Source organism: Camelus bactrianus, chromosome 13, assembly GCF_048773025.1.
Source record: "Camelus bactrianus isolate YW-2024 breed Bactrian camel chromosome 13, ASM4877302v1, whole genome shotgun sequence".
Lineage (NCBI taxonomy): Eukaryota > Metazoa > Chordata > Mammalia > Artiodactyla > Camelidae > Camelus > Camelus bactrianus.
This window is the reverse complement of record NC_133551.1, coordinates 50886233-50906099: the sequence shown is the minus strand read 5'-3', so window position 1 is coordinate 50906099 and position 19867 is coordinate 50886233. Positions and strand designations below refer to the sequence as shown.

The 19867-nt window shown below is 34.8% G+C and overlaps 1 protein-coding gene across 1 annotated transcript in view; it reads left to right on the top strand.

Annotated features, from left to right (window-relative positions):
- The window catches only part of RLF (RLF zinc finger), a 71622-nt gene that overhangs the window by 35422 nt on the left and 16333 nt on the right, over positions 1–19867 (top strand). The window contains exon 5 of the mRNA XM_074376732.1: positions 2382–2584. Within this exon, the coding sequence (XP_074232833.1) occupies positions 2382–2584 (203 nt within the window). The remainder of the gene's footprint in view (positions 1–2381; positions 2585–19867) is intronic.

Below are 19867 nucleotides of genomic sequence, written 5' to 3'. Positions count from 1 at the left end.
TGTAAAAGAAGTACTTCTTTTAGAAGAATTTAGAAGGGGATGGGTTGTGTAGATTACATGCCTTTTTTTCAAGTGCGGGATTTGTGGAAATGCATACAACCTGGTAGAGCAGATAAACAGCAGAATCTGATGTTAGGCTGACTAGGATGTAGGGTGACAGATGTGGGAGGAAATAATATAGAGGAATTAAATTGGAGAGAATTTTAAAAAGAATTGCTGGGGCACAGTAACTAAGTTGATTTCCTTGGAAAAAAGGAGTTGGCAAGGAAGGATAATGCCAGAATTTCATTTCTTTCTGATTAAGAGAATACCATTACTGAATTAGAAGTGGAGACTGAGGAGGAGCTATTTGAGTGGGAAATATGATTGTGAGTTCATTTGGTGGAATTTAGTGCTTTTGGGACTAAAATGGAAAAGCCTAAGTGCAAGTGATCGGTTTTCTTTTTGACCTTGACTGTGTGTTAAGAGTATCTATGGAATTTAAAACCAGCACGTGCACATGCACACACACACACACCAAAGTCCAAGCTCCACCTGATAAATCAAAATCTGCAGAGTTGGAGCTCTGGAATGCTGACCTTTTTGAAGTGCCACAGGAAGCAGGCACTTTTCACCTGTAAGTGCTGGGAGTATAAATTGATACAGTCTCTGGAGATGAGTTTGGTAGCAGTTTCATGTCTAGGAATTTTTTCTATAGGTGTGAAATGTGTACATGTGTGAAATGGCCTCTGTACAAGGCCATAAATTGTAGTGTTATTGATTATTGCTAGAGATTGGAAACAACTTGCAAGTGTATTGGGAGGGAATTGGTTAAGTTAATTATAGTACATCCATACAGTGGAATAAAAATCAGTTGTTAAAAGTATTGAAGTAGCTCTGAATGTATAGTGATGTGATAGAATGACCTATATGATATATTAAGTGGGAAAAGAAATATGTCTTCTGTACTCAGAATGTTCTGGAAGGATAAACAAGAAATTGGAAATGGTTGTTGTTTCTTAGGGAGAGAGACTAGGAGCCTGGAGTCAGGGTAAAAGGGAGACAACTTTTACCTGTATACCTTTTTGTGTGTCTTTTGAATTTTGTGTTACGTGCATATATGGTGTTGCTTATTTTTTTAAAGAGAATTTAAAAATTTCTTTCAGTTGATTCTGATATGTAGTTAAGATTGGGCCAGTGGTTGCCTCTCTCTGCTCCTCTCCTCATGGTTTATTATTAGTAATAATGAGTTCTATTCCACTTGTGGCCTGTAGACCTAACAGCATGGCTGTCACCTGAGAGGCTTGTTAGCAAAGCACAGTCTCAGATCCCATCCCAGACCTACAGAATTAGAATCTGCATTTTAATAAGATTCCCCAAGTGATCTGGAAGGCACTTTCAAGTTTGAGAAACGACATTTAGGTGAACCACCTAAAGTAGTTTGTTCACTTGCCGTTCGTCTTGACATGTATGTTCCCACCTCTGTTCTTTATATATTACTATGTAATGATACCACAAGCTTGTTAAGTATTTACTAGTCATAAATTGAGGACTTGTCCAGACCTCTGTACCCATCAGTGTTCAGGTACTTGATATTCCGTACTGCTCAGAGCAGCATTTTCCAAAGTGTGTACTGAACCAGGAACATGGATTTTACATTGTACTAATGATGTGTGTAAAAGGGTTCTCTGGTCAAATCAGTTTGGGAAACATTGGGTTAAATAAAAGTGAACAGTTTTCTTTATTGCAGGACTGTTCAGAGATTTGACCAAGGAATCCTTTTTTTTTCTAGGGCTATCTCTCAGGTCTTTTGGTCGGTGGAACACACTTTGAGAAATGCCTGGTTTAGAGGAAAGACCACCACTGGCTTTGGAATCCTTGGCAAGTTACCTAATTTCTCTGAGTATTAATTTTCCTAACCTTACTGGGGATAATAATACTTGCCTTGGTGGTGGTGTGAAGAATAAATGAGAGGTATATAAAAACATTCAGCTTAGAGCTTGGTGTCTCATAAGTGGTCACGTGGTAGTTGTTATACTACACAGGATACTTGCCTTCTTCCCTGTACTTATGATAATAGTTCATTTTACTATTCCTTACTGTCCTTATCAGAAAATGAGGGAAGAGAAGATCAAATAATGAATTTTGATGAAATGTTTATATCTTTATTGAAGGTTTAGTGTTCAAAATAAAACTACTAAGTAATGTGGGAATGATTAGCAAAATTAACTTATTTTGTTCTTTGCTCTATTAATGAGTATTGAGATCAGAATGAATTTCCCAGTTAAATCAACTGACTTTTTATCCACTAAAAACAAACAACAACAAAAGATACCAAACTTTCATCTTTACTGCTTTGACATGTTATGTTATCAAAGTATTTTATTTTTCCTTTTTTCTAGTCAATAAGTTGATTGCACAAGAAGGACCTTTCTTTCTACAAATGCGAATAAAACATTTGTTGAAATCTAACTGCATTCCCCAGGCTACTGCTTTATCAAAACTATGTGCAGAATCTAAAGAAATTTCAAATGTGTCATCTTTTCAGCAAGCCTATATTACATGCTTATGTTCCATTCTTCCTAATGAAGATGCTATTAAGGAGGTGAGTAAAGCACATAACTGCTGTTGTCACTGACACTATGAATTTAATAGATTTTAGTAATTGTTGGATGGTAGGATGAAAACCAAGACTCTTTTTTCTTTCCCAGGCTACTGAAAAGTATCATTTTAATTGTATATTTAACTGTTGAACAGATTGAATATAAAGTTATGGCTTGTGGGTGGATTTGAAAAGTAGATAATTAAAGAATATGCAGATGGATGTTTATGTATTTAGGTGACGGTTTGCTTAGAAATCTTTAAATGTGAAAGCCATTTTTTCTTAAAGTAATGATTTCTCTCTGTTTGGAAAATGCAGAAATTGTTAATAGTGGTGTCAAGGGATAAACTAAGGAGAGTGGCACTTAACTTTAGCTTGTTACTTTATGTATTTAATTCTAAGCAGAGACATGTAGCACTTTAGAACTCAGGAATACATTTTGATCAGCAATTAAACGGACAAATAAGATCCTATGGAAAATATAATAAAGTGATTAAGACCTTAAACTATTTTATTAGTCAGATTGCATCTTTTTTAAAATAAACCCAATCATTGTTTTCCTTAGAAAAGTTAGAATTAGCTTTCTCTAATAGCTTTTGATAAATTATACAGAGAAAAATGAGTAATTCCTAGGCTGTGTTCCATCATGTACCTTTGATTCTTTTACCTGCCATTCAGCTCTTACTTACAGATCCTCATTTTACCTCTGTACTTTAGATGTAGGAATTCCCAGGATATGGTTCTATGCTGGAGTAATTCTTAAAATTTTAAGACAGTTTCGACTATAAATATTCTTACTCTCCAAATGAAACTCTCCATCTTTCCACTTCACTCCCTTTAATATACAGACTCTACCAGAACCAAGAATCTATCGATCTTACTAGCTTTTCACTCTCCTTTCCTTCATCTTCCCCAAGTACTCACATCCCTCCTTACTCTGCTTTTTCAAAGTCAATCATTATTATCACTCCCTTGCATAGACCCTCAATCCCTCTGCTGGTCTCTTCCTTACTTGTAGTTATTTGACTAACCTGTATCCTCATTATCCCTACATCTGCACCTACTCTATATCTTTACCTGCACCAGTGGGGCCATACTTGTTTGGAGAAGAACCTGCCAAATGTTTTTACTTTAATTCAGTTACACTGTATTTCTTTAGTCCAGTCCCTCTCCCACTCTCTTAGATTACTATCTCATACTTTTTCCTTTCTCTTTAAACCTACTGTACAGTACCTTCTCGCCCATCTCTCACTCTGCTGATGAACTTTTTTCTTATTCTCTGAGGGAGAAAAAAATCTTTGTATAGGATGTATCATAATTAGACTTACTGTGATGATCAGCTTGAAATATATAGAAATAGTGAATCACTATGTTGTGTAACAGGAACTAACATAGTGTTTTAGGCCAATTATACTTCAAAAATAAACTCATAGAAAAAGAGATCAGATTTGTGGTTACCAGAGGTTGGGGGGTAGGGGTGGGGGATTGGATGAAGGCAGTCAGAAAGTATAAACTTCCAGCTATAAGATAAATAAGTACTAGAGGTTTAATGTACAATATGATAATCAACACTGCTATATGTTGTATATGAAACTTGTTGAGAGAGTAAGACCTAAGAGTTCTCATCACAAGAAAAAATACTTAAATTTGGATCTAAATGAGAGGAGGGATATTTACTAAACTTAACTGTGATAATCACTTCATGATGTACATAAGCGAGATCATTATGCTTTACATCGTAAACTTATACAGTGCTGTATTTCAATATTATCTCAATAAAACTGGAAGAAGAAATAAATCCAATGATGATTTCTCAATTCTCATCTTTATCCATCTGAATTCTTTGTCTTTTAAACTTTTAACAGATTTTTCCACTTGGCTTCTAAGGTACACACTCTTAGTTTTCTGTCTGTTTGGCTGGTTGCTCTTTCTTATTTCTGCTTGTTCTTCCTCTTCATCTCTCTGATGATTGAATGTCATACTTTAGGGCTCTTTGTGTATGCTCGCTTTTCTACCTACGCGTATTCCCTCGGTGGTCTTTTGAACAAGCCAAGCATATTCCCTACCCTATCCCCCTACTCTGTCCTATTTTTCTTATTGCCTGTCATTGTTGTAAACATTCACAGATCCATCTGAAATGGCCTCCATCACTGTCTGTTCCCTTACCTACCTGTTTTTTCTTTATAGTTCATGTCACTACTTCTGGCCATCATATTTGCTTATTCTCTGTTTCCTCCCACTAGATTGAAAACCTTGTAAGGAAAAGGACATAGGTTTGTTCACTGTTGTAGTGCTACATTCTTGAAGAATATGTAGCCACATAGTAGGCAGGCATAAGGGGCTAAAATATAAGCCCTATATGCTTATTTATTTATTTGCAGTGCTGGGAAGAGCGAAGAGATGGGAGACTGTTTACCTCTAATAACAGCCACAATATTATGTGTTTGGGAAACTTAATCAGACTAAGATGTAGTAATGGTTATTCTCAGCACTTGATATGTACCAAAAGAATTCAGAAGCAAAAACCTTGGATTTGATTCCTCATCATCCTATAACATGTAACAACTTTTCCTTTAATCTCTCAGTTTGTTTATTTAAAACCTATTTTATTTTTAGCATTGTATCAGGCATTGGCAAATACATCAGAGCGTATATGGCTTAATTTGGTTACCAGACACAGTAATAGGAAGATAAGTACTAAGCTATATGATAGTGCCTCTAAATTCAGTAGAAGTGTAGAAATAGAAAATATCTTTGTAGACTGGTACATTAGGCTTTGTAAAAATTGATCCTTGATTTGGACCTTGAAATAATGGTGAAGTTTGGATAGATAGAAAGAATGGTTTTGGAATAACAGACTTTGGCAGTAAAGGCACAAATGAATGTGTACTTCATACGGAACCACTAGAGAACACCTTGCCTGGGGCAGAGAGTGGGTGGTAAGGTCTTGTGAGAGATAAGACCTGCTGGGTAGGAAAAAGGACAGCCTTGTAAACTCCAGTGCATTAGAACTTAGATTTGATGCAAATGTTTGCCAACCTTTGCTATACAAGATTCAGATTTTCCAGTGTATTATAACCATTAAATATCATTTAGTTGAACTTTCTATGTTTTACCAGTGATGAGACTGAGGCCAACATGGTAATGTTTCCAGGGCCCTACCTTCATTAAGCTAATTATTAAGTCAATCCCAGGCTGGCACACATCTCCTGGCTCCTTAGCCAGCCCTCTTTCCACTTTGCAACTTATTTCTAATTGGTAAACACTGATGAGTCATATTCTAATAGGAAATATCTTGGCAGTATATCATTCTATTCATAGTTTTATCTAGGTGTGATTTAAAACATTTTTATACTGATTGGAATTAATTTGTTAAATATATCAACACGAAACATTTGGTATACATTATAAAGTTGTTTTAAAAGCAACATTCTTACCATCATAATTAGCCTCTTATTCAGTAATGCTTTCTTTTGCAAATAAGAACAGAATTAAAGAGATCTTTAAGATTTGCTTTGGAATACCAAAGAATCACTAGATGTTCATTAATTGAATTTTAAAATCAGCATGTTCTACCCTAGCAGATACACACATTTGCCATCTACTTCAGCTGAGTTCAGGAGAAGGGTCAAATTAACTTGAGCAACAGCTGGGAATAAAAGTACTTGTATGTTGGCACCTGTGGGTATCACAATAATGGGTGTGTGTAATGGGAAACCTCTGCTGGGGAAGATTTAGCCAGACACATACAATTAAGATTAATTGACAGGGTCAGCTTGAAAGCCAGAATTCAGAACTCCATGGAATCCAGGGTTTCTAGGTTGTAAATAACTCCATTTAGAATTGAATGAGATGACAGTGCTATTAATTTTACATATGAAAGGACTTTAATGAACGTTACAGTTTAGCCATGGTCTGTTGTCCCAAGTGGATGTTTCCTATATTTTTTTCGTTATTGAAAGAGAAAATCTTGGCAGAGATCAAGTTTATCCACATATTATGTAGTGGACAATGATGTTTTTTAAACATGAAGCATTTCTGTTGTTATGAAGAGCCAAGAAATCTGTCTGCAGAGTTCTTGGCACAGTTAAGGTAGAGGTTCATTTCAGTTTTGATCCCTGAATGAACTAGTGTCTAATGTGGTTAACAGACACCGTCACAGAGGCTTGTTTCTTCTCTTGATGGGGAAAGGAAAAGACAAACAGAATCTAATTTACTCACCAGTCTGACGCTGTTGGGAATTGACATAGTCACTAGGTATATAAATGATAAACAGAGCAAATACATTTAAACAGGACCTATTGGGGATTCAATTTGGGAGTAGAAGAAACAGTAAACAAGAGCACAGAAATTCCAGATATAGCTTAAATAAGAAGATCTGGCTGGATCCTGCACAAGACAAAAATAAAGTGTATAATTAAATTAAAATTTATCCTTATGGTCATATGGAGAATGAGATGTACACTCAGAAAATACACTAAAGGTAGAAAGGCTGTATGAAGAAGTTGAGGATTTGCCTATTTAAATATTTTATCTTCTAAAGCAGAGTTCTTTAAGTAGTTCTTTTACATTGAAGAGACATTTTCCCAGAACTTAGTATGTATTTGGATCTCACTTGTATTCTCACTTTCATGGGTTATGTGTGGGTATTTTGGTTGATGTATGATTACACTGGAGGAGTCCTTATGGAGAGTTAGTCAGACACATCATTTTCAAGAATTCAGTAGGATATTTCAGGCTTCTCTCAGATACTCTCAGTCATAGGATTTAATTAGAAGTATCAGTGACCATTTATTTCTTTAAGAAACATACAAGTAACTACTCACTAGCATACTATTGCATACTATTGTGATATTGCTGCATTTTAAAAGAAGCCTGATTTTTAGAAGCAAAGCTTTTTGACCAGGTGATATCTATGAACCTAACAGGAATGATTCTCCCAAAGGTAGACCCAGGATTACTTGAAATGTAGGCTTGTTAACTGTAACTCACCCCTTTCTCCTACTCAGGGATGCAAATGAGACAAGTCTTATATATGAATAACCTTAAATCCACTTTGATTCCTTTTAGAAAAAACATTTACCAGCTTGTTTTTAAAATCTATTATTAGAAACAAATTATTTGCATTATACCCCAAAACTGATCAGGAAAATTTACTGGATTGAAAACCACTATTCTAGACAAAGGTAAATGATAAAATATTCCAGTAATGGCACTGGCCAGAATACTAGTTTACCTTGGTAGCCTAAACATGAAAATAACGTAAGAGAAATACAGCATCTCTGCCTACCTTCTTTTATGCCAGTTTGCTACCTCTCATGTCATTGATGTTTAATTTGCTGATTATTATGAAAGCCTTACAATCACATGTGTTCTTGTCACCACAGTTCATTTTCTGCAGTAGCCTTGGTACTGTACAATTTCTTTTTTCAACAGTATTAGATACTTTATTTTCAGATAATTTTAGGTTTACATGTTATTGTAAGAAATAATACAGGCATGCCCTCCAGTGACTTAATATATATTCATTGGAGACTCTACTAGGCACAAGAGATAAAAAGATGAACAAGACACAAGGGACAGCAACAGCAGACAGTATTTATACAATGTGAGACTTGAAGAAAGGTCTGTGCTGGAGTTGAGTTCCAAGTCATCAGTATTTGAAACCAGAGAGTGGAAGAGACTTAACTTTTTCAGAACTCTGGAAATTAATTAAAGGTTTACCACAATCCAAGAAGGTTTTATTCAAGAAAAACAGCTGAACCTAAGAACAGTGAGCTTAGTAGCATTTTAACTTGCCCTACTTCTCACTTCCCTCTCCCCAGCTTCACAGTAACTTTGAAAACCAGTAGGCTAGCAGCCACTCAAGGAAGCAGTATGATTTTGGAACTGTGCAAAAGCCCATCCTTACAGAACTGTCACTATTTGACCTATTTGGCAACTTTGTGAAAAGCTCTGTTCTCCGGATTTGTCTTCATTTGACTCAGAGTTCACTCTGCCAACAGCTTTGTCCCAGGGCATTTGTCAAAAACAATCAGTGGTAACTGTTTAACATGATAGTTGTCCGAGGTGACATGACCAGTTAAGCTCACAGAAAGCTGACAAAACAAGTTAAAAAAAAAAAAAAAGAAAAGAAAAGAAAAACTGGGATATGGGGTGTCCATAAAGGACTTTGAAAATCTCTGATATATTCCTAGTACTCTGAAAAGTAACACACATATATAGTGCTGTATGTCTGCCAAAGAATGACCTGAGAAGGTCCTAATCCCTCACCTCTTGTTTACCTTGAGGCTCTACACAAGTAGGAAATGGAGGGCAAGGCAGAATTGTAAACTGCCTACTGAAATATGGAAAGCATGCCCCAACACACACACAGCTGCTTGGCAGAAGCAGAGAGACTTACTTGTTCAAGGTGTTTAAGCAATGTATTCAGCATCTTGAATAAAGTTAACCAAGCAGACTATAGTGGCCACACATGACAGAGAATACGGTTTTTACAGAATTATTCCAGAAAAGTCACTAAACAAACAATTAGTAACAATAATAAAACCCTAAAGAGGTGGAAAATTCTGGTTTCCAGAGTTGCCACTATGTTATTTAAAATATCCACTTACCATTATAAAGAAACATGATGGTCCATACACAGGGAAAAAGGCAGCCAACAGAAACTTAGGATGACCAGATGTTTGACTTATTAGAAAAAGACTTTATTATTTTTTTACATTATTTTTTATTGAGGTATAATCAGTTTAAGAAAGAGACTTTAAATCAGCTATTATAACTCAATTCTTTTTTTAAAAATTCCTTTTTTAATTTTTTATTTACAATGTATTAGTTTCTGATGTACAGCATAGTGATTCAGTTTTATATATATATATATAAAATATATATATATATATATTCTTTTCATGTTCTTTTTCATTACAGGTACTACAAGCCATTGAATATAGTTCCCTGTGCTATACAGTAGGACCTTGTTGTTTATTCTGTACATAGTAGTTTGTATCAGCCAATCCCAGACTCCCAATTTAAACCCTCCTTTCCCCCTGGTAACCATAAGTTTGTTTTGTATGTCTATGAGTCTCTTTCTGTTTTATAAATAAATTTTTGTGTCATTTTTTTTAGATTCCACATTTAAATTCTATATTTGTCTTTCTCTGTCTGACTTACTTCACTTAGCTCCATCCATGTTGCTGCAAGTGACATTATTTAATTTCTTTTTTATGGATGGATGTGTGTGTGTGTGTGTGTGTGTGTGTGTGTGTGTATGTGTGTATGTGTGTATGTATGTATGTATGTATCTACCTACCTCATTTTCTTTACTCATCTGTTGATACACATTTAGGTTGCTTCCAGGTCTAAGTGCTGCTGTGAACATTGGGGTGCATGTGTCTTTTCACGTTACAGTTTTCTCCAGATACATGCCCAGGGATGGGATTGCTGGATCATACAGTATCTCTGTTTTTAGTTTTTTAAGGAACCTTCATACTCTTCTCCATAGTGGCTGCACCAATTTACATTCCCACCAACAGTGTAGGAGGGTTCCTTTTTCTCCATATCTTCTCTAGCATTTATTATTTGTTGAGTTTTTGATGATGACCATTCTGACCAGTGTGAGGTACCTCATTATAGATTTGTCTTGCATTTCTGTAATAATTAGTGATGTTGAGCATCTTTTTGTGTGCCTGCTGGTCATCTGCATGTCTTCTTTGGAGAAATGCCTATTTAGAGTTCTGCCCATTTTTTGATTGGGTTGTTTGTTTTTTGATACAGAGCTGTGTAAGCTGCTTGTATATTTTGGAAATTAATCCCTTGTCCGTTGCATTGTTTGCAAATATTTTCTCCCATTCTTTTCATTTTGTTTATGGTTTCCTTTGCTGTGCAAAAGCTTTAAAGTTTAATTAGGTCCCATTTGTTTATTTTGTTTTTATTTCCATTACTCTAGGAAATAGATCCAAAAAAAAAATTTCTGCTGTTTATGTCAAAGAGTGTTCTGCCTCTTTTCCTTTAGGAGTATAATAGTATCTGGTTTTACATTTAGGTCTTTAATACATTTTGAATTTATTTTTATATATGGTGTTAGAGAATGTTCTGATTTCATTCTTTTACATGTAGCTATCAAGTTTTCCCAGCACCACTTATTGAAGAAACTATCTTTTCTCTGTCATGTATTCTTGCCTCCTTTGTTGTAGATTAATTGACCATAAGTGCATGGGTTTATTTCTGGGCTTTCTATCCTGTTTCATTAAATACACTCAATTCTTGTCATTTGTGATAGTTATATTCTATACAGTCACCCCAAATACTGGATTAGCTAATACTTAAACTGTTGCTCCTAGGGGAAGTACAAGATTAGGTTTCTACAAGCCTCTGGTCAATCATTTTTGTCAACTGTTCAATACATAACCTAGTTTTATGTATACTTCTGTTTAAAGATACTTATTTAATTTATATTGTTGATTCAGTAACATTGAACTCATAGCCAGCAGCATTGTAACTCATGCCTCAGTGGAGCTTATTTGACACATGTATTTTCTCCATAAGGCACATCACAGCCTCTTGCGCTTAGGAACGTTAGACAGTACTTCAGCATTACACTTGGGTTATTTTAAACAGTGAAATCACCAATGAAAGATGCAAAAATGCAAAAAAAGTGGTACTAAATAGAACATGAAGAAGATGCTTGTTTACAGTATGAGAACTGAAACAAAAAGACAGAGTGACACCTTGCCATTATGTGCATGTTCATGAATGACTGCAAAAGCACTGTGAGTGTTGAATTTTGGGGTTAAAAATATAGAGAGCAGGGTAGACAGAATCTTCAAATAATGAAGATTTGTATATTCAAAGAACTAAAGCAACCAAATAAAGTATGAGAAAAATGTCTCAAGTAGACAATAGCAGTAAAGAAATAGAAAAAAGAACCGAATAGATTCTGGAGTGGAAAAGTACAGTAATTAAAATTAATTTGCTAGAGAAGCTCAACATCAGATTTGAATTAGTGGAAGAAAAAATCAGCAAACCTGAAAGAAAGAAGTCAGTTGAGATTATTCAGTCTGAGGAACAACAGAGCCCCCAAATACATGAGCTGACAGAGTTAAAAGTAGAAGTAGACCATTCAGATACAATAGTTGGAGATTTTAATACTCCACTTTCAATAGTGGATAAACCAACTAGACAATAAGGAAATGGAAGCCTTGAGCAACACTATAAAAACCTAGCAGGCATATGGAGAATACTCTATCCAAGAGCAGCAGAATAAACATTCTTCTCAAATGTACATGGAACATTCTCCAGGACAGACAGCTGTTGGGCCACAAAACAAGCTTTGATAAATTGAAAAGGACTGAAATCATACAAAGTATGTTCTTTGGCCACAATGGAAATTCTGATTTCTAGAAATCATAATAGAAGGGAATTTGGGAAATTCAGAAATGTGTGAAATTATGCAACATTGGAAACTGACTGTACATGTGTATATATATAAAATAAATATGTGAAATTAAACAACACTTCAAATAAACAATAGATCAAAGAAAAAACACAGAAGAAGTTAGAAAACACATTGAGATGAATGATAAAAACATGACAATGAAATTTATGGGCTGCAGCTAAAGCAACACTTAGGGGGAAATTTATAGTTATGAAATGTCAATCTTAAAATAGAAGAAGGATCTCAAATTAATTAACTTAACCATCTACCCTAAAAGACTAGAAAAAGAAGAGCAAGCTAAACCCCAAGCAAGAAAAGAGATAATAATGATTAGAGTGTAAGTAGAGAATACAAAATTAATAGTGAAAAGTAATTTTTAAAAGTTATTTTATTGAAAAGATCAACAAAATTAAATTTTTAGTTAGACTGAACAAAAAAATACTCAAATTACTAAAATCAGGAATGAAAGAGGACATCAGTATTGACGTTACAGGAATAAAAAGGATTTTAAGAACATACTATAAACAACTATATGCCAAAAAGTTAGATTTACATAAATGGACAATCTTAGAATGAAACAAATGACTAAATCTCACTCACAAAGAAATAGAAACTCTGAATATACCTATGACTATTAAAGAGATTGAATTTGTAGCTTAAAAACTTCCCACAAAGAAAAGCCCGTACCCACATGGCTTCACTAGTGAATTGTACAAAACATATGCAGAAGAATTTATACCAATCCTTCACAGTCTTCTAAAAGATGGAAGAGGAAGGACTGCTTCCAGACTCATGCAGTGTGCCCATTATCCTAATAACCAGAATATACTAAAACATCACAAGAAAGCAAGCTACAGACCAATATCACTAAAGAATATAGGTGCAAAAATCCTCAACAAAAACTAGCACAGCAGATCTAGTAGCATGTAAGTACAGTTGGCCCTCTGTGTCCCTGAATTCTGCATCCACAGATTTTTTTTCAACCAATTGTGAATTGAAAATAGAAAAAATTTCCAGAAAGTTCCAAAAAGCAAAATTTGAATTTGCCACCACAGACAACTATTTACATAGCATTTACATTGTATTAAGTATTATAAATAACCTAGAGATGATTTGAAGTATACAGAAGGTTGTGCATAGGTTATATGTAAATACTATGCCATTTTACACACGGGACTTGAGCATCCATGGATTTCTGGTTTCCACAGGAGGTCCTGGAACCAGTCCCCCTCTGATACCTAGAGATGACTGTCTGCACCTTGACTGTGTAGAATTTATCACAGGAATGCAAGTCTGGTTTAAATCAATCAATGTAGTATACCATATTAATAGAATAAAGGACAAAAGTTACATGTTTATCACAAGAGAGACAGAAAAAGCATTTAACAAGATCCTACACCCTTTCATGTTGAAAACACTCAGCAAACTAGGAATAGCAGACAGACTGACTTCCTCAGCCTGATATAGAGCATCTGTGAAAACCCAGAGTTGACATTGTATTTAATTATGAAAGATTGAGTGGTTTTCCCCTAAGATCAGGGACAGCACAAGAATATCTCTTCTTGCCACTTGTATTCGATATTGTCCTAGAAGTTTTAGAGCAGTTAGGCAAGAAAATAAAAAGAAAAGGCGTCTGCATTGGAAAGAAAGATGTGTAAGTATTTCTGTTTGCATATATCATGATCTTGTATGTAAACAATCCAATATACAAAAATCATTTTTATTTGTATACATCTAACAATAAACGATATGAAAATAAAATTAAGGAAACAATTCCATGTACAATAGGATCAAAAAGAATAAAATATTTAGGAAAAAAATTTTAAAAAGCGCGAAAGTTGTACACGGAAGACTTGAAAATTTTTGTTGAAATAAGCTCTAAAATAGAACAGCATCCCGTATTCATAAATCAGAAGACTTAATATTGTTAAGATGGCAGTACTCTCCAAATTGATCTTCAGGTTCAATGCTATTTCTAATCAAAACTCCACCTTCCTCATTTGCAGAAATTGACAAGCTGATCTTAAAATACATGTGGGAATTCAGCGGACCCTGGATGGCCAAAACAATCTTGTAAAAGAACAAAATTGGAGGACTCACACTTCTTTATTTCAGAGCTAGTTTACTAAAAAGTTTTCAGTAATCAAGGCAGTGTGGTACTGGTAAAGGTAGGCAAAAAGATCAGTGTACTAGAATTGAAAGTCCAGAAATAAGCCCTCACACTTATGGCCAATTGATTATCTACATGGATGCCAGGATAATTCAGTGGAGGAAAGAATAGTCTTTTCATTGGATGGTTCTTTAACAAGTGGGTATCTACTTGCAAAAGAATGAAGTTGAATCCTTAATACCACATGCAAAAATTAACTCCAAATGAATCATAGACTTAAATGTAATAGCTAAAGAAGATACAGGAATAAATCTTTTAAGACCTTGGATTAGGCATGGATTGTTTCTTATATCTGACACTAAAAACACAGGCGACAGAAGGAAAAATAAATAGGACTTCATCCAACTTTGTGAGTCAAGGGCAAAAAGTAAAGAGTTCATCTACAGAATGGGAGAAAATATTTGCGAAGTGTGTATATATATGTATATAAAGGGCTTGAATCCAGAATATATGGAGAAATAAAGATCAATAATAAAACAAATAATCCAGTTTTTTAAATGGTGAAAGGATTTTTTTTAATCATTAGAAATTTTTTGAGCAGTAAAATTGGAAAGTACAGAGTTCTGGTACGTATCCCCTTACTCTCAGCTTCACCTATTGACATCTTGACATTGGTGTGTTACATTTGTTACAGTAGGTGAGCCAGTACATTATTACTTATTAAAATTCATAGTTTACATTAGGCTGTGCTCTTGGTGGTGTACATTCTGTAGGTTTTGACAAACCTAAAATGACATGTATCTACCATCACAGCATCATGCAGAATGGTGTCCCTGCCCTAAAAATTTCCCATATTCTGCCTATTCATTCATCCCTCCCTCTCCCCTGCCATGCCCCTGGCAACCACTGATCTTTTTTACTGCCTCCATAGTTTTACCTTTTCCAGAATATCATGTAGTTGGAATCATACGGGGCATAGTTTTTTCAGATTGGCTTCTTTCACTTAGCAATATGCATTTAAGATTCCTCCATGTCTTTCTGTCTCTCTCTTTTTTAATGTTATTGTCAAACTCATATTGCCCTTATTTAATTTTTTTAAACAACAAAGTCCATGGTTAGGGGTCAGTCTTTGTGCTATGCATTCTGTTATCTCAAGTTCTCAGGAGTCTGGTCTGCTGTTTATTGTGCCTCTGATATTTCCTGGAGTGGCTTGTTTATTTGTGCTTTTTATAGTTTGGGATTGAGTTTTGGTCAGGGGTAGGGAATTCTTCATGTCTGAGAATTCTCATAGTCTGTAGTTAGCATATATATCTATAAATCATTTTTATGTTTGCTTCTGCCAGGTGATTCAAAGCTGTTACCAGCCAGTATCTTCTTTTTATTTTGTTTTTCTCAATTTGGGGTTTTTAGACAACAGAGTGGTGTTATATCAGACTCCAGGTTTGAAGGAGGACAGGTTACAAATTCTCAAAATGTTTTTTTTAATCCCACAAAAGCCCAAGGTGAAACAAACATGTTTTCCTGGCTCTATCTTTTTATTTTCTATTTATTTATTTATTTTTTAAGTCCAACTTTTCTCTGAGATTTTAGCTCTTCAGGGGTTCCAACTTTATGCAGAAGGGCTCGGTGCCAGCTTCCTATCTTTGAGTTCTTTCTTTTATCATCTCCTAACTACGACTTGTAAAATCCAAGCCTCTTAGTGAAATTATCAGCAATCCAGCAAGTTAAGGCAGTTGTCCAGTCACACCTAAACACTTTTTCCTTTGATATTTTTTGCTTTCTTGAGTGTTTAGCTATGTATTTATAAAACATGTTTCTTGTGTTTTATCCAGGATTTCTAAGTGCTTTGTCACAGGAACATTTTCAGACATTACTCTTATCAAGTCCAGGTCTTTGTTTTTATTCCTTCCTCATCACCAGGGCTGGCAGGAAAGTATGTAACCATTATATACTAAATTCATAGGGCAAGGTGGTATGTTTTCATTTTTTGATAATTGTGTTTTCCAGTATTAGCCACTTTATGCCTTTATCCTAAAAATTTTGATACTGCTAAATTCTAACGCCATTGATAGTGCTTATGCATGATCTATATTTTTGTGTCATTAAATTTGTCAGACTTTTGTTACGAAGTAGATCTTGATAAGGAAAGATCTGAAGTGACAGGTTAGGACTTGGAAGAGGCTTAAGGTGAGGGCATGGTGTGGAATGAATGATCCTGAATAGTGTTTCAGGTGCTTCTAAGTTCTTAGCTGGTTCTGCTCACAGTCCATTAATTCCAATTTAGTAAATGTTCATTGACTACCCTTAGAAATAAAACAATCACCATATTCCTTGTCTTCAAAGAGAACAAAGATGGGTATACAGTTTCCTTTCTAGGCAGTCATAGTGTGTTGTCATTTCTACTGTTAAAGCATCTCAACATAGCATAGTGGCTAAGAGTATGGACCCTGGAGCCAGATTGTCTGGGCTAGATCCTGGGATGTTTACTACCTATATAACCATTGGCAAGTTGCTTAATTTCTCTGTGCTTCGAGTTTTATAATTTGCAAATGGGGATAACAGTAATTCACCTACATTGTAGGGCTGTTGTGAAGATGTAATAATTTAGTTAATGTAAATTTGTAGAACGGTGCCTGGCATATAGTAATGCTGTATAAGAGTTAGAAATATTATCATCATTATTATTTTCCATTGCTTTTTTTTCTTCACATCTCCTTATTGCTCTCTTTCGCGACAGTCCGCTTGCCCTCTCTTGTCTGTCTCATGGGCTGATAAAAACTCTTACTTGAGTCACAGCAGAACATTAGGGTAAAAGAACAAATATATAATCAACACAATTGTACCTTTCTTTTAAATAGGTACATAATTGCAGTAGTCATATATTGAATCCAGTAGTATAACTATATTGTATTATTAATGAGGTGTTAGAAGTATGTCATTATAATTTGCCTGAATTTTTCTGTTTATTTTATTTATCGTATCTCTTTTCCCTCTATATTCAAGAAAATACAAGTATTTGGGGCAAAATACTAAGATTCTCTTCAACTAAAAAAATGTTAACTGAGTGCTTATTTGTCATACAATGATCTGAAGCAGGCAGTGACGGGGAATAAAAGTATGAGATAAGGTATGGTATCAGGTTTTAAGGGATGAGTCTATAAGGAGGGACAGATAACAGACTGAAGAGGCTCTGGCATCAGTTTCTTTATTTGTAAAAGCAATCAGGGTTTGTTTTTTTTTTTTATTACTTAGTTAAATGAAAGTGCTGAATAAGTCTAGAAGGATATTCCTGTGTTAATAGTCTAGATAAGTGTGGGTCAAATGAGTTCCTAATCAGAAGGTTATACAAAAAACCCCACCATAAAATCGTCCTACTTTCTCAGTAGAAACCTATTTATGGAAGTAAAACAATCAAGTTAATAGATATTAAAAATGTGTGTAAGGTGCCATGCTTAGATGTTATGGACCTCACAGTCAGAAACTTCATTATCAAGCATACAATTGTATTCCAAATGTCAGGTGAACAAACAGCAGTATTAAGCACGAACTAGAAGAATGTTAGTATTTCAGGTTTACTAGAAAATGTATAATATTGGAGAAAGTTGAAGGTAAGTTTGAGAAGTTGGTAGATTAGTCCTGTGCAGGGGCCTGGTTACCAGAATTCCCTGTGGTAGGCTCAGAAGGCACTGATGCACTGGAATAACAGAAGCTTCTACTCCTAGGAACTCTCTAGACTTGATGTTCCGGCAGTAGTGCTGTGCTGCCCTTGGCTATATTCCAGTGTTTCTGTGCCTTCAGTCCTGTGCTCACTCTTCCCTTCTAGGCCCTTGCATTTGCTTTTCTTCCTGTCTGGAACAGTTTTCTTATTTCTCTCTACTCTTTCCCATGGCTTATTCCTGTCCATCCTTTATTTCTCATATTAGTTGTTTTCAACCCATCAAGCTTGGGTTAGATTTTTCTGACCTGAGGTATTTGAAAAATACTCTATACTCCCCCAGTGTAGCATTTGACATACATTATAAACCTGCTTCCTCATTTATTATCCCTGACTAAACCATGAGTTCCATGAGGGCAAAAATTAGGTTGGTTTGTATCCCCAATATTTAACACAGTACACAGAGGCAACTTAATAAATAACACTGCTTTGACTGACAGACAAATGCATTTTAACATGACTATTCTCCTTCCTATGGGATTTTGTGCACAGAGGATTTTGGATATTATTTATAAGACTGCTCTTGTCCTCAGGGAGTTTATAATCTAGTTGGAGAGCCAGAGTAAAAGCACACACAAAGGTAAAATAATAAAAGATAAAGATCAATATTAGCCACTAGTTCAGTAGTTGACTCAAAGTAGAATAAAAAAATTGCCCAATTAAAAATGTTGACAACATGTTGTGAATTCAGAGCAGGGCAAGAGATCATTGGATGTCAGAGTAGTATATAAATGAATACTTGATAGGAGAAAAAGAGTCAGTTGGATATTGAAGGCTGGAAGGATTGTCTAGGCAGGTGAGAGGAAGCGAGACTATTTAGGCCTGTTATATGCTAACTGTGAGTGTTCATCTGTAGAGTGGAAATGGAAATAATAAAATTATATATGCCTTATAGATTACTAACCCATATTGTTCATATCATTTCTTCCTCCCCTATCATTTTATTAAATTTTTTCTTAAAATGTGTATTTCTAATTTACTTCATTTTTGTCTCTTTTTTAACAGTGGTTTCAAAAGATGAATGCCTGTATATCTGAAATGTACCTTTTAAAATGTAAGGGCTTCCCTGTAGGAATAAAATGGCATGAGATTAGGTTTTTATTTTGTTTACCACAGTTGACTTGAGACAAGAAATAATCTCTTCTTAGGCTCATTTTTCATTTGTGAAGTAGAAGTAATATTGCCTGCCTTACCAATCTTACAGATTTTATCGTGTTGGTAAAATGAGATACTATAATAAGTTATTTGAAAAGGATAAAAAATGTTCTAGAAATGCACGTTGTATGTTATTCCCGCTCTAATTTATATGTCTGACTTGAGAGAGCTTCTTGTGCTATTTCTCAGTTTGGAGATGTTGTATTCCTGCCAAAATCAGATTTTAGAATTCTTGGTTTTCAGCAAGAGCTTTAACATGGTATGGATGGTAGGTGGTGTTTGCTCTGAACAGCTGTTTTTACTTGCTGTGGAATTCTCACTTTGATCCTTCAGTCAGTGCAATGTTAAGTGGTTATGTGTTGGGTATTTCCTCTCTGGATGACCCTTCAGATTCATTTAGCTCTGAATGAGGACATAGTTGTTTAGGGCATCAGTAAAATTCCGTCTTCATGATGTATAATGAGGTCTTTTTAATTTTTTTTCTGAAGCCTGAATTTAACTTTAATTATGTTTAGGTTTTAACAACTTAACTTTCCCTCCTAACACTCGTTAGATATAAATTTGCATTAAGAGTGATTTTGCATCTGGGAGTGATCTTTTGAAATACTTCCTAGTGTTCTCAAGGTTCACTTTCTTTTTTTTCTTTTTTCCTCTTTTGAAAATTTATATATTTCATGAAAATATTTGTTGTCCAACATTTTATTTATTTTTATTGAAGTATAGTTGATTTACAGTAATGAAAACAACTTTTAACAGCACTTTTAAAGTGCTCCCTTGTTGCCAGTCCCTTTTAAAATGTATTTTTTGAAGACTTAACTGTAACTTCAACAGGCACACATATCACATTTTAAAAAATTGAGGTATAATTGATAT